At 43.9% G+C, this 15,432-nt stretch overlaps 1 protein-coding gene across 2 annotated transcripts in view; it reads left to right on the top strand.

The window, feature by feature from the left end:
* The first annotated feature begins 4,425 nt into the window (after positions 1–4,425).
* Positions 4,426–15,432, top strand: part of TFAP2B (transcription factor AP-2 beta (activating enhancer binding protein 2 beta)) — a 29,423-nt gene continuing 18,416 nt past the window's right edge. Inside the window, exons 1-4 of one of the 2 annotated variants that reach the window (XM_008573627.1) lie at positions 4,703–4,719; positions 7,793–7,819; positions 9,131–9,589; positions 14,549–14,609. In XM_008573627.1, coding sequence (XP_008571849.1) covers positions 7,793–7,819; positions 9,131–9,589; positions 14,549–14,609 — 547 coding nt within the window. In that variant the 5' untranslated portion in view covers positions 4,703–4,719. Of the gene's footprint in view, positions 4,720–7,792; positions 7,820–9,130; positions 9,590–14,548; positions 14,610–15,432 lie in introns of both variants that reach the window. The other variant, XM_008573626.1, reaches the window with a different exon arrangement.

The following is a 15,432-nucleotide window of genomic DNA, read 5'->3' as shown; positions in this document are numbered from 1 at the left end:
AACCTATGTGGTATCAAAGCTCCATAAATCTGAGGGCCAGTGTTTGAAATGTAGTTTCACATATTTAACTGTAATTTTTCCAAATTGATGTTAAAAATACATAACAAAGCTTCCAAAAAAATATGATCATGAGAATGCTTCAAGACAGAAACATGGTAGGAAAATAGGCAGACTGTCACAATAAAAAGTGGAGCTGTCATGTCTTATTAATCAATTAGGTGGACAATAATGCGTCTGATGGGTAAGGGGTGGGGCAGTACCTGAGTGTGTTGAAGTCAGTGCTTCTTTCTCTCTCTTCTTTCCTTTGCCTATTTACAAATCCAAGACAAAGATAACTCTCGAAAAAGTAATTCAAAAGTACTGTCTTAATTTTAGAAGACAGAATCATGATACTGTGGGACAAGTGCTCAGTACATAGCCAGCAGTCCTAAGATGGGGTTTCCACTTCCTCCACTTCTAACCAGGAGCTTATGCAAATCCCTGGCTGATGGAAGCCTCCACCCTTCTGATACCCAGCTCAGTGTTTTGAGATGATGATGAGAAATTAAATTGCTTACGAAGTTGTCTACGGAGCAATACATTCTTTCTTGCACAAGTGTTGTTTTGATAAATTTTCACAATGACTCCCATTTCGTAGTTCCGTACACTGATCTCAGGCTAGTAAAAAGCTTGCCTGACCGCTTAGAATGAGAAGGGTCAGGGCCCAAACTTGACACAATCATCCTGATTCTAAGTCTTTTTTTCCCGCTTTATTATTCATTTCGTAGTTCCGTACACTGATCTCAGGCTAGTAAAAAGCTTGCCTGACCGCTTAGAATGATAAGGGTCAGGGCCCAAACTTGACACAATCATCCTGATTCTAAGTCTTTTTTTCCCGCTTTATTATTATGTTTGGGGAAGATGGAAAAGAGAAACTCAGGGAGACCATGTAATGGGAAAAGAAAAAGTAGTCCATCAGGCATCTGCCAAGGGAAATAGCTTAAACCATAGGTAGGTACCAAGGTGAGGAATCGCGGAAGAAAGGAAGTCAAAGAAATTTAGATAGTTTATAATACGATTTTTAGAAGAAAGAAGACATAAGAGTGCTAGTAGTTGAGCTAGATTTAACATAATGTTATTATTTTTCTGTAACGTTTTTTCAAGTCATAAACCTACTCCGAAAACTGCCAGCAGAGGGCTCCATGCTAGATGCATTTGCTTTCCGTCGGTGACTTCCTCATTTATTGGATCATATTCCCTCTATCTGAGGCTGAATAAAAAAGGAGCATTAGTAACTCTCTTCTTTGCTGTTATAAACTGAAGTAAATATAAGAAAAGGGAAAAATACGAGCATAACTATCTGGGATGTCTCCAGCGCGCTTCCACCTAGGCAAGTGTATGCCTGCCTGAAAAAGAAATGCGGGCATAAGGCAAGACGAAATGATACCAATGCATATTTTACTGCTTTAATTTCCCTTCCAAACTCAAAGTTTGTTTTAACTTTGCGTTTGCATTTATTGAGTTCTTGTGGGAATCTTTTCTACGTCACACGATTGGGTGTTGGAGCGAAATACAGTAGAAAGTAAGAGTAAGAAAGGCAGAACCAAGTTAGGAAAATTTTTCTCAGTAGAGGTTCAGCTTCTATTCGAACAGTTTTTGAGGCGTTTGAGCTTCTTAGATGTTGAAACAATAGTTTCTAAAAATTAGTAGATTAGTAGATATAGTAAGAACTGAACTTTTAAAATGCTGTTAGCAATAACGTTTTCAAGAAACGAAAGAAATCTTTGCCGAAGGAGAAATCTACCGTGCAGTATTTGCTTCTACAAAATCTCGACAGAGGGCGCTGTTGCCCGTTCAATGACTTGTGGAACGCTCCCCGGGAAAGGTTTACCTTGCAATTTTTAGGATTTTCCGAAGAATGCTCGCGTTGAAAAATTAACTAGGATTTTAATTATGTTATGTATTTCTATGGATATCTCTTTATATGTGTGTGTATATGTGTATGTATTTTTAGGTTTATGCTTACTAAAACCAAATTTGTTATTTTTCAGTTTTCCTAACGAATGTAAATCAATTTTAACCAAATATTTCAAAATGTTTCTACTTTTAAAAAGACCTAATGTTAGCATAAAATAAAAATACATATGAAAAATCTGAAATTATACATATATAACGCTATAAAATAGTTATGCTAACACAATACATTACAAATTTTTAAATAGTTTTATATGTAAAATTGTCCCTCTCGGGTCGTTTTGTTTTGTTTTATTAAGTTTTGGAGCTCATTTAATTTAGACTAATCAATTATATATCAAAAAGAGAGAGAAAAGGTGTTAAGAGCATTTAGAAAAAAATAAGATATTTACAAGTGCTTTTCATTTGAGTTGGAATAATCTTTAGAAAATAAATAGAATGAAGTTATTTATTTGAAAGGGAAAAGACAATTATTCCCATTAATAAATCTGTGTCTGGAGAATCTGAACTTACAAGTATATGATATATGTCTTTCAAAGTATTGATCAGGGACTGATTTTAGTTCTAGAAGGCAGAGTATGGAACCCTTTCCAAGACCCTCCACACAATAAGATTAGGAAGAATGCTTTCCCATCTCCTAGCTCTGGGGGCAAAGAGAAAAATCTTTGCTGATGCTCCTAGTGGAAAACCTGTAGAGATTCTGTATGGTTTAAGGTGTTAATATTTTTAAAAAAGGAAAGAAAGGAAGAAAGGAAGGAGGGAGGGAAGGAGAGAGAGAGGAAAGGAAAGAAGGAAGAAGATGAAAGAGAAGGGAGGAAGGAAGGAAAGAAGGAAAGAGAGAGAAAGAGAATCCGTGAATAGGTGTTGAGAGGAGAGAGAAAGAAGGGAAGGAGGAAGGGACGGAGGGAAAGAAAAAAAGGAAGGAAGGAAAGGGAGGGAGAGAGAAAGAAAGAAAGAAAAACAAAAGAATGAAAGAAAGAGAGAAAGAGAAAGAAAGAGGAAGGAAGGAAGGTGGGAAGGATAACAGGATGGAGGGGAGAAAGGAAGGAGGAAGGGAGAGGCAAAAATAAAAATTAGAACTGGAAGGAGGAAAGGGTTTATTTCTGAAATTTCTTCTTAAACACCTTATTTGATTCTTTTATCTGACTTATCTTTAAAATTTAAATTAAAAATCTGAGGAATTGTTCATTCTGCACTATATGACGCGTCTCCTTGGCTTTTTACGGAATCGGTATCCACCGCGGTTGTCCGAAGCCTCGGAGCCTCGCACAGGGCAGCGCGCAGCAGTAACAGATTTAGACAATCGCTCTTTGCACATTTATTCTTATCAGGTTTAATAACCTCCACCCCAAATTGCCCCGTCCCTCCCCATTCCCTCCTACCATTTTTTTCTACCCCAGAGGCAAATATCCTCCTGTGGGGCTTCCATTCCGGCTTTGGGGAGCCTTTAACACCCTAAGTAGGAAAATAGAGGGGGTGGAAAAAGGGAGAACAAGTGAGAATCCTTTCGTGATGAATTTCAGAAACCCTCTGCCTTAAAGAGCACCCCATTTCCAGGTTTGGATAACTTTGTTCTTGTTGTTTATGTTTTTTTCTTAAAAAAAAAAAACTATACAAGTCACGTATAAGAAAATATACACTAAAAAATAAATCCGGCACACCCTAAAATATTTTTCACTGTTTCCTTGAAGAATATTCGACTTAAACTTTCTCAGATTCAGATGATCATTTCTTGACTCTCCATGATTAAAACCACTTACAAGTTACAGACAACAGATGTAAATATAAAATGTTCTATGCCTTTGCAAAGAAGGCTCAAAATTAACATTGTGTATGTGTATGTGTGTTGCTTCCAACATCTTTAAAAACTTCATAAACTGGAGACTCCAACTCAGAGGAATGGCACATGGAAATCGGTTGAAAACACACACACACAAACAACCCCTAAAACAATAAGCAGTACAGACTGAGGTGTTCATATGGTATTTAAATTTCCAAATGTGTTTAACGAAATGACCAGAAAATATTAGAAATGGTCATCATGGTGGCTAGCTTTTTTGTTCCACAGTGACAGAGATAAAGTTTAAAAAAAAAAAAAGAAGTGCAGCCATCAACACAGAGAGATCCCTTAAAATTCCCAAATTCAGCTTTCAAAACACCCTTCTCCTGAACACACATGAATAATCGCTTTTGTGTTAGAAAATCTCAGTAATGGCCCCCCTTTTAAAGCCTACATAGAAAATAGGGGACTGATGGCCCCTTTACAAATTGTAAAGACTTTAGTTAGTGACTACAATTATTCATTTTCAATATAGAGGTTTTTTAATGTATATATTTATATTAATCGCCCTGAGCAACTCTCTCTCTTTTAAATGCACGTTTAGAGTCTGTAGACTTTGTGTGACCCAGGGGTGCTTATGTAACTAAATGTGGATGTCTGGGTGTAAATACATGTTTATGATTTTTATAATATATATGTCTGTGGGTTGCATCTAACTCCTGTGTGTGCAATAATGTTTTTCCCTTTGCTGAGGCTTACTTCTCCAGCCTATTGTTTGAGACAACAGATATAAGTTGCGATGGGAGAGGAGCGTCGGATTTGGTGTGTATCCCCCATTTCCAATTATAGATGGATCATTACAGACAGCGGAGTCCTGAGAAGCCAGACATCTGCTCCTCACATGAATGCACTCACCTCCTAGAGACCAGGCTGCCATCATGCTCTGGAAGCTCGTGGAGAATGTCAAGTACGAAGATATCTATGAGGTGAGTCGACACCCCCAGATGCATCTTAGAGCTTTGCAGATAGAGAATTTGAGCTTATTGACACCCCAACTGATATATTTTTTTAAGCTATTTACTGGTAGATTTCCGGTCGGTTTTCTCAGCTTTCTTTAACTTTTAGGAAAGCTGTCTTGGGGAGAGACTTCGCCATTCTGAAAAAGGACTTTAAGGTCGAAATCGGGCAACTTTAATTTAAGAGGTTTTTTTCCTTTTTCTTTTTGTTTCTGTCTTCCTTCCCCCCACCCCACCCCCACCCTTTTAGGCTCTGGTGGGGAACGTGGTGCTACTGAATGTGGGCAGACGGTCAGAGAAAATAGAGATTCTGATAAAGGCAGGGGCTCTCCTCGTTTTGAGTGTGGGAGAGAATTGGGTTTTCAAGCCTCGTTTATAACAGATTCGGGCTTTGGGTTTTTATTTTTAATAAAATATCTGAAATCGATAACAAACGGATCCAAGTAGAAGAAAGAAAATTGGAGAGGGAGGTGGATAGATGGACGGACATACGGATCGAGCACCACGTAAGGAGCCGTAGCAGACGATCGATCGTTTTCTCTTGCGCTTTGCTTCTTTGAGGGTCGGTGCGTGCAAACGGAGATCGCAGCCGCCCGGTGTCTGGGCGTTTGTAACGAAGTTTTCCGGCTGTGCTCAGGGCGCGCGGTTCTCTAGCGCCGAGGCTGGCGCGACTCTGCCCGGGCTGGAGAAGTCGCGCACACCCGGGCGGGCGCCTGCAGCCTTCGCGGGGCCCGGAGCGCGTTCGCCGCGGCCCTTTTCGGTCTCGGGCGAGAAATGAGGCGGCGGCCGGGCGGCTCCGCTGCTCGCGGGCCGGGCGGGAGTTCGGGCGGGGCGCGGGGCGCCAGGCGGGACGGGCAGGGGACGGAGGGACCTCGCGTGGGAGACTCCGTTTAGTGCCAGGGAAGGGAGCAAGCAAAGGCTCCGAGGAGACGTCGAGGGAGGGAAGAAAGAAAAGCTTGGAGAAGGGCCGAAGGGAAGCGACAGCGGAGTTAGGAAGGGGAGAAGACCGAGGCGGGCGAGCCGGGCCCCGGAGACCGGCAGGAGGAAAAGTTGGCGACAAGAGGAAGAGACGGACGCACCGCGCGGGCGGCGGCAACGGGCAGCGCTCGCTCGGCCCCAGCGGTGGCGGCGGGACGCGCACAGGCTCCGCAAAGGGCCGGGAAAGAAGCGCGAGCCCGCCGCGTTCCGCCGGGACTCCTGGAAGCCCGGCAGACGGTCGCCTTGCGGACCTTGAGAACGAGCCACTTACAGAAGCGGCCAGCCCCGTCCTCCTTCCTACAAGCAGACTGTGGCCCCGACGAGCGCCCCGCGGGCAGCGGCCAGAGCCCGCGCCGGGTCCCCAGGTTCTGGCCATCCCTGAACCCTAATTCTGGGATGTGAGACAGAGATTCGTCTTTCTGCGAAATGATACTTGGGGTTTCCCTTTCCTCTTTGTGGCTGCTTATTGACTGTACCCAAGAGCCGCGCCTCCGCGCCTGGTGGCGTTTGTTTCGGTTCTGCCTCCTTTTCTCTCCTTAACAGGCAGAATAATGGTAACGTCGAAGACGCTGGAACTGCCTGAAAGAACAGGAGCGTCCAAAGTGGGCATGACATTGGCGGGAATGGGGCCACGGTGTAAACCGCTCGCAGTATACGTAGAGGGACTTCAGTGGGTACTCAAAAGTGTTCAGAGTAACACTCGTTCTTTGATTATGAAAAGTAAACTGGCTACATGGAAAAGGGGGGAGGGAGAGAAGAAAAAGGGAGGGAAAGAGGAAGAGGGAGGAGTGAAGTGCAGGATGGGGGAGAGAGAGGAGAAAGGGGGGAGGGAGAGAGGGTGCGAGAGAGAACATTACAGATATGCCTGTCTGTCTAAATTTTCTGCTCAAAAAAAAAAAAAAAAAAAAAAAAAAAAAACCAGGAGAACCCGCAGCGCGGTGGAAGGAGCCTATTTAAGTCTGGACTAAGGTTGAACTTTAACAGAAATGGCAGTCAGGCCAGTTGAACGGGTTCCTGAAACATCCAAAAAGGTTTTCTGTTGCCCCTGGCTTTGCCTGGAAAGGATAAGTTTAGTGTACTTGAAGATTGATTGCGTATATTTTAAATCGAGTAAAAAATTGCAGACTGTGTGAGCACTAAAGAGGAAAAGGCCGAACAAGGGCTGGAAAGCCCCCATCGTGTTTCCGTCCTATAATAAATGAGCATAATCTTCCACACTCCAGTAAAAGTCTGGGAATGTCACTCTGAGCAACTGAGCCCACTGGTTTACTTTTCTCTCCCCTCCAAATGATGAGCAATGCCTTTTCACTTTGTTTTGTAATCTGCACACAAAGCACCCAGGGCGATCAATTCTCCCCATTACGAAAGTCTCTGTCCAGGTACAAGGAGACACCTACGTTCTATACAAGCCCCCAGAGCCGTTCTCCCTCACAGCCTTGTCCAAAGGAGCAGGGGCTGCTTTACGCGTGTCCCCGGCTCAGTTAATTGAAGTTCTGCCTCTTTCCTGCTAAACTTTTTCCCCAGTCTGCCTTTGCCAGCCCCCTCGTCTGATTACATCTAGTAATTCTCCACTGAATGAACGTCATTTACAATAGTAGGGGAGCTCTGAGCTCGCTGCTGCTTCACGCTCCATTTGTCCTCCATTCTCCCTTTAAAGTACTCGTGTAATATTAATAGTCATGAATATCAATTATTATGAGGCGGTGTAGGCAAGCAGAGGGAGGAAGGGGCGCCCGAGCAGTCTGAGCCCAGCTTCGGGTGGAAGAGGACTGCATCTGGAGCCCCAAAGAACGGCAGAAGAAAAGAGGCCAAAAAGACAGCAAGAGACAGATGAACAGTTCTGTCTGTGTGTGACAGGCATCGCCAATCTTTGTGGGGGGGGGGGGGGTTTTTTTTTTTTTTTTTTTTTTTTTTTTTTTTTTTTTTTTTTTTTTTTTGATGGCTTGTCCTGGAAACACCTCAAGCTCGTCTCCTGTGCCCAGCTCGCTTCTCTGCTGGACTCCTTGATTTTTTTTTTTTTTAATCATTGTTTGATTTTGAGCAGTAACCAGGCTTTTTTTTCCAGATGTTAGTCCACACCTATTCATCCATGGTGAGTTTGGATTCACGTTGTACCAGAATTGCATGCTCCCTCCTCTCACTGTCTCTCTGTCTCTGCGTCTCTGTGTGTGTGTGTCTCACACTCTCTGGCTCTCTCTGTCTTCCTTTGAGCGCCTTTGGCTTGGTAATTTAGCACCATAATTGGACGAGGCTGCAGCTGCTTCTCTCTGCATTGTGTGTTCTCCGTCTGAGCTCCATGAGTCAGCTGGGAGGGGGGAGGCCGAACAGAAAAACTTTTTATTTGCCATTGCAGTTTGGAAATTTGGGTGACTATTTCTGCAAAAAGAATTGTGAGGACTTTACCATGGCATTTTTACAGAGAGAGAGAAACTTAAAGTCCCCTGCCTCCCCCGCACACCTCCCCCTTCTCCTTTCACTTAGCTTACACTCCAGATAAGACTTAAGAACAAGTTGTCTGGGCTTTTTTCTCTCCTTCCCAACTTTAAGTGCTTCATTTTTACACCCTAGAGTATAATAGCATCGGATGTTACAACAACACCACCAACAAACTTAGGAATAACTCCTGAGAACCATAACTCAATTTAACATGGGCTTAGGAGATGATTTCGAATGAGAGCTGTTTAATCAAACACTATTTAAGTTATTAATTCCTCTCGGGGAGGGAGGGGTGACTGCGAACTCAGATCAGGCAGATTCCCGGAGCTCCTGGAATTATCAGATTGAATGGGAAGCTCCTGATCAGCTGGCTGCATCGCTAGTAAAAGCAGAAGTTGGTTTTTAAGCAGGAGGAGCAGCACAGCACATACTTTGAAGTTTTATTTGTTGTGCTTTGGACCTCTGGAAGAGTTCGAAAAAAAAATAGTTTAGAACACCCAGAAGAGCAAATACCATAATGAAGACTCCTACATTTTTAATTAAGGCATTTAGAATCCTCCTCCATACAGTTTCTTGACCCGCTACCATAATGAAGACTCCTACATTTTTAATTAAGGCATTTAGAATCCTCCTCCATACAGTTTCTTGACCCGCTCCCATTTCTCCTGCTTTGCACTCCCAAAAGAAGGCTCAGATGTTAGCTAAGTGGGTAAACCCCCCCCCATTTTCTCCCCAAAGCCTCGCGTTTGGAATTGCTGAAATCATGTGGCCCACTGATTCAACTTGGGGGTCTAAGTTTCAGACTCTTGCTTCTTCCCCTGTCCCGGGAAGAGCGTACAAAAATCGGACTTCTCCATTTGTCGCTCGTATATTTTTTTGTTTTGTTTTGTTTTGTTTTGCTTTCTTCCTCTCTGTCTCTATCTCTCTCTGTCTCTCTGTCTCTCTCTCTATCTATCTCCGCTCCCAGGACCGGCACGATGGCGTCCCGAGCCACAGCTCACGGCTCTCCCAGCTGGGCTCGGTGTCCCAAGGACCCTACTCGAGCGCCCCGCCGCTGTCCCACACCCCGTCGTCAGACTTCCAGCCGCCCTACTTCCCGCCCCCCTACCAGCCGCTCCCCTACCACCAGAGCCAGGACCCCTACTCCCACGTCAACGACCCCTACTCCCTGAACCCACTGCACCAGCCCCAGCAGCACCCCTGGGGACAACGACAGCGGCAAGAAGTGGGTTCGGAAGCCGGCTCTCTCCTGCCCCAGCCTCGGGCCGCCTTGCCCCAGCTCTCGGGCCTTGATCCCCGGAGGGACTACCACTCGGTCCGCCGGCCGGACGTGCTGCTGCATTCGGCGCACCACGGCCTGGATGCGGGAATGGGTGACAGCCTCTCTCTGCATGGCCTCGGCCATCCCGGCATGGAAGACGTCCAGGTAATCACAAACAAACAAAAAAGACAATAAATAAGGAGTGCCCCGGGAGGGGGAGGGGCAGAAAGGGGGCAGCTCTGCCTCCTTTGGGGGAGGTTGTTCGCATCTTTAGAACAGGACTAGCTGGACAGAACATATCTAACTGTTTATGGGTATATGTATATATGGCTCTGTAGTGGCAATTTCTGGAGATCCAAATGTAAAGGCCAGACCATTAGAAATTAAATCATGAAGGAGAAAAATATGTATGTGGTTTGATAGTTTACCATCATGGGAATCAAGGCTGGTGTTTTTGTCTTGCCTCGGCTACCCGACTCCTGCATTTTCTTTAGTGCTTTGTGTGAGCAAGCTTCATACCCCCTCACTCGCCCTGCCACACTAGCATGCACACCCCATAGTGGGCCTGTCCCTCTGATTTGGTAGGTAAAGACCTGGTTGCCTAAAGGGTAGGACTCCAGCATGAAGGTGCAGGAGCCTCTGGATGCTCCAGAGGTTCCTCCTGAATTTGCAAAGATTTTGCTAAGCATGGTAATGAACATTGGAAGAAAGATGTGCACTATGTTCATCTAAGCCAGGTTTTGCTTTGAATGTCCCGTAAGCCGCAGAGACCTTTTCCAAAATAGAGTTCTAGAGTCACCTCTCGAGAAATGGAATATTTATGGGAAAGAGACCCAGAAAACCAGAATGCGGTTTGGGAGTCCATGAGGACAGAGACCATATTGGATATTCTTTCAGTTTTTGGCCCATTAAATAATTGTGGAGCAATATTCTCCAATTCCCTCTCCAGTCTTCCCCCTCCATTAACATTCTTCTCTCCCCAATGCCACTATCCCAGTTGAAGAGGCAACACCTGTTTATTTCTTAAAACAAAAGTCTCAAAACACTCCTCCTACCCACCCACTATCCCATCTGCAACCTACACAATGAAGTCTGATTTGGTTGAGAATATTTGGTTAAACCAAACAAAGAAACATCAAAGAGATTCCTCCTAAAAACTGTCTGGGCGATTCTGAGCAGTTCTCCTATTTTACCTTAATTTAAATAGTCTATTAAAAAGATAAATATGATTGAAAGATATTTAATTGACTCTTTGGTCTCATTAGCATAGTTGTATATATTATGCATCATCTTAGGCATACCTCTGAAGCAAAGGAAAATGAAATTGGGAAAGAGAAAAGGGTGCATGAGTCATTCTTCTTTACCTTGCTGGAAAAAAAATATTTTTAAACAGTTAAAATGTGGTGATAGCATGAAATGCTGTGTGTGATTTATGATGGTTTACTGTTTTGTTTTTTTTTTAAACCAGTTATTTGAATGTGGTGATAGCATGAAATGCTGTGTGTGATTTATGATGGTTTACTGTTTTGTTTTTTTTAAAACCAGTTATTTGTTTTCCAAAAAGACAGAATCACCTGATTTGTGGCTGGATTTACCTATAGTAACAAGAGTGATGGTTTTGTTGATTTAACTGAGCTTGACTGCCCCTATTTGGAGATATTGCTCCTTTTGGAATACCATAGAAGAAAGAAAATATTTGTTTTTTTTAATGAATTGGGGTAATACGCATCTCGGAGGGAAAAGTTTTTAAATTAACCTTTCTGAGTATGGTTCAAAGTGCTGGATAATGAAAGTGTATCAACTCATCACTATTACCGTTGGTGATGCTGACACCGGCTGTGTCACCACCACCCTGCAGGCCAGTAACTCAGGCAACCGAACCCAGGAATTCTTCCCCCAAAAGAGGGAGAAGATTTTCTTGGTTTCAGATTTTTTTTAAAGACAGAATTGTGAGAGTTTTCAAGTGTTTGGCAAAATGCAACGGGTGAGAGAAAAACAAGACCAAGTCAGTGTACATGTGGGAGAACACCCTTGTCAAAGCATCGGAAAGGATTTACCGTGTTTGTGTGAACAGAGCACTGCCGCCCAGTTGCTGCGGTGGGGAATATAGACCACAGAGGTGGAGAGAGCCCAGAGGAGAGAAGGAGCAGTCCGGGACCCCCGCAGGTTCCCCGCCCCACCCCGCCCTGTTCCTCCCCCAGCTTCATCCCAGCCAGTGGCCTGGCGAAGTGGGGAGGCCCGCGGGACCTTCTGGCGAGGGTCGTGGGGGATGACTTCAGTGCAAGGTGTCGTGGGGGATGCACCCCGCGTCTGTCCCAGGAGGGAAGCAACAGGGGCAGGAACGGTCCCTGTCCCCGCTAAGATGACAGGCCTCCTGAGGCCAGGGTGAGGTAGCAAGTAACAAAGACGGGGAAGTGGTGTACTTAGGACAACCCCCCCCCCCCCGTCCCCCGAATCCAGAGACTGCGACTCAGCTGCTCTATCCGGAAGGATCCACTTCCGAGTTAGGAATCTGGAGCTCAAGGGCTAAGGTTACACAAGGTGGTCGGGGTTGCAACGTTTCAGTACAGCTACGGAATGGGTGGGCTGCTACCATAGTCTTTAAAAGGGACGGGAGAGTGCTTCGGCCTGGACCTCCAAGTCACTTGTTCGATCTCAAGGGCCTGGTGTGTGTTCCGAATCCCCCCAGGCACAGACCAGACAGACCCCAAGGGCGCTGCCTGGTCTTGGGTCAAGGACTGGGGAGTTGTTGTGCGACCCAGACACACACACGCAGGGCCACCGCCCCGACCGTGAGAGAAGAGGAGGAGAGCTAATTAACCAAATGCTTCTAATATTTTTTTTAAATGAAACTATAAAACCCTGTCAATTTCTATTTCAATTTACTCACAGGGGCTATTAAACTAGCAAATCGCTGTTTGGGTTCTGGGTATGCTACATTTCACTCGTTCTATGTGGGTTGGGAGATGCAGTGTTAAAAACTCAGAAAAAGAGCTATGCAAAGACAGAAGAAGGGCGTGAGATGACACCTGGTTTGGGATTTGTTTTGTTGCCATGCACACCTCTCCTTCCCATCTTTGCTTTCTAACCTCCCATCACCTCTACCACCCATGAGTATAAACATACAAGGATGTTAAGTCAAGCCCCGCCAAACACACACACGCACAAACACACACACTCAAACACACCCGAGTGTCTTAAAGCAACCCCTGGTATCACTTTTAACTAAAGAAGTCTAGTAATTACGAGTCTGAGTTGTTTTTTTGCGCTTCCGCATGCAGTCCTAATTAAATCTTTACGATCCTCCCTGTGACGATTAAGCGCCAGCATGCTGCGTGAATATCCTGTACAAAAACCCAGCAGGCGGCCGTAATTAGATAGAAAATCAGACAAGAGCCTTCTCATTAACTACCACAACTACCCCACGTCGCTGATGAGGCGTAGATACATACTTACGTACCAACGTGAGGGTGAGGTGTGGTGGCTCACCGGTCCAGGCCCGTGTGAGCGGGGTCTGTCTGCCCACAGACACAGGTGAATATTTCTGTCCCGTGTGAACACATTGCCACTGTAGACATGCGAGCATAGAAAGGCGTGAATCGGGTGTACGTGCGCACGTGTGTGTGCGTGGCGGGCCCCCTGAGGAGTTCTGAATAAGTTACATGAAGTATTTTTTTAAACGGCGTTTTACTGTTTCTTAAGATGAACACGGCATGTTGCAACACGGAAAACAGTTCTTATGGAGAATAACAATTTTCCTCACCTTTCTGAGAACAGAAGAATGACTATTAAAAATGAAAAAAAAAAAAAAAAAAAATTAACATGTCCCTCCATGATTAGATCATCTCAAAAAAACCTATGGCTATACTTCAAGCACAAAAAAAAATACCAGGTGGGTTACTTAAGGAAAAAAAAAAAAAAAAAACAAATTAACATGTCCCTCCATGATTAGATCATCTCATTTCTAAAGTGCTGCTTGTTTGGGATAGACGGTCTTTTTCTTGTGATGAACACACACCCTGTCTGGGGATGCAACGTGAGTGGGTGGGAGGTGTTGTGAAAACACCACCTCACTCTCAAGCCCTGTGCTTTTCATGTCTCTATAGAGCAGGTGACACATTGGTCCAAACTTAGCTTTGTAAGAGTCAAGGAAACCAATTGTACATTTCAGAATGACCTAGCATTTATTTTTATTGGAAGTAGGGGTTTGGGGAGGGAGGGAATCCACTGCTTTTGGATGCCCTAGATGCTCTGCCAGAGCCCCATTCATGGGCATCTTGACAGTAAGAAACTCACTCCAACAGCTATTCCCCCTCAGACATGCTGCCAGTGCTCAGGGTTGAGACTTTCTCTGGATGAAATTGTGGCACAGAAGATGAATGTTCCTTGAGATTACCTAGATGCTGAGTGGGAGGATCCAGGTCTTTGTGTATGTCAGTGTGTCTGTAGTTACTGCCTTCCAAACAGGTGTGCTCCTTGCTGGGAGGTAGCATCAGCAGAGTTGGGAGGGGGAGTAAATTGTGCCCGCTCCTGCGAGGGATTGTCTTTGTGCAGCAACAAGCTCATAGCTCACAGGAACACGTATGGACTGCAGTGGGTGTGCGGTCCTGGAGGCTTGCAAACATGTTCCTATGTGTTGCTGTTTGCATTCCATTCCAAATTGCTCAGACTTTAATTAAAATCCCATAATATAAACTATTATGTATTTGTAAAATGGCTCTGGGGTTAAGATGCACTGGGATAGAATGAAAAACAGATACCGCTCTTACTAGTATTGGTAAAAGTATTTTGGCTGTTGCCAAATCTTCACAATTCATAGGAGCATATAATATAAAGGTTTATACGTCTATGAAATATCCATGTTTTACATGATAACTAAGCCAATATTGTACCCTAGAAGTCTCTCACCATTTTCTTTTTTCTCTTCTTCCACTGGAAGAATTTATAATTTTGGTAAATTTCATTTCTATGTCTATTTGGAGGTAATAATGATAATAATAAAACCTCCCTTCATGAATTAATATAAATGGAAATAACAGAAACTCCAGTTTGGAATGACATGATTTATGTGTGCAATTCTTTAATATCCAGTCAATTTGAATAGTGATGTTTTTATATTCACAGTCAGTTGAAGATGCCAATAACAGCGGCATGAATCTATTGGACCAGTCTGTCATTAAAAAAGGTATGGATTATTTCCCCCAAAAGTAAGCAAAGTTTTCCTGTGCATTAATATCTTTATGATGCATTTTCACTTTAGAGGAATTCATTATTTTATAAGACCAAATGTTTGTTTAGCATCATAGGACAATGGCTGTCAGACTAGGTAAAAGGGCATATTGGAAAAAAGGAAATGGGGCAAGGGAGAGTGAAAACCATAGACAGAAACCCGGGTTAGAATGTTTGTTTAGCATCATAGGACAATGGCTGTCAGACTAGGTAAAAGGGCATATTGGAAAAAAAGGAAATGGGGCAAGGGAGAGTGAAAACCATAGACAGAAACCCGGGTTAGAGAGACAGAAGGACAGCAACTATGGCCTTTTGTTTCATGGTACATTCTAGATATATCTTAAATAATTGAACTATCACCACGTGTGCAACTGGCTGGAAGACACTGGTTTCAAAAATGTGCTATAATTATTTTATTGATAACTGGAGTTTGCTGAGCTAAACCCTGTGTCATTGAGAGACAGCTCCTTCTTCCGTTGTTTTCGTATTCGATTTTTTGGTGGTAATTTTGTTCCCAGTTCTCTATGTTTTATGAGTGGTTTCTTTTATTATTTTTTTTAATTGTGCCAAATGTGTTGCTAAATATGCGCATCCTGAGAAGCTGAGACAGCCTATGCACATTTCTAAATCTTCCTACATATGCATTCATGATTTAGTGTGACTGTGGAATCACCCCATACTGTTAAAGGGCATGTGATATTAACAAATGTTTGCAGTCTCTTGTACAGCTGTAAGCAAAATAATTAACTAATTAAACTAATTAAATGTAATTACAATAA

This window comes from Galeopterus variegatus, unplaced genomic scaffold (genome assembly GCF_000696425.1).
Source record: "Galeopterus variegatus unplaced genomic scaffold, G_variegatus-3.0.2 Scaffold943, whole genome shotgun sequence".
Lineage (NCBI taxonomy): Eukaryota > Metazoa > Chordata > Mammalia > Dermoptera > Cynocephalidae > Galeopterus > Galeopterus variegatus.
This window is presented reverse-complemented; position numbering and strand designations above follow the sequence as displayed.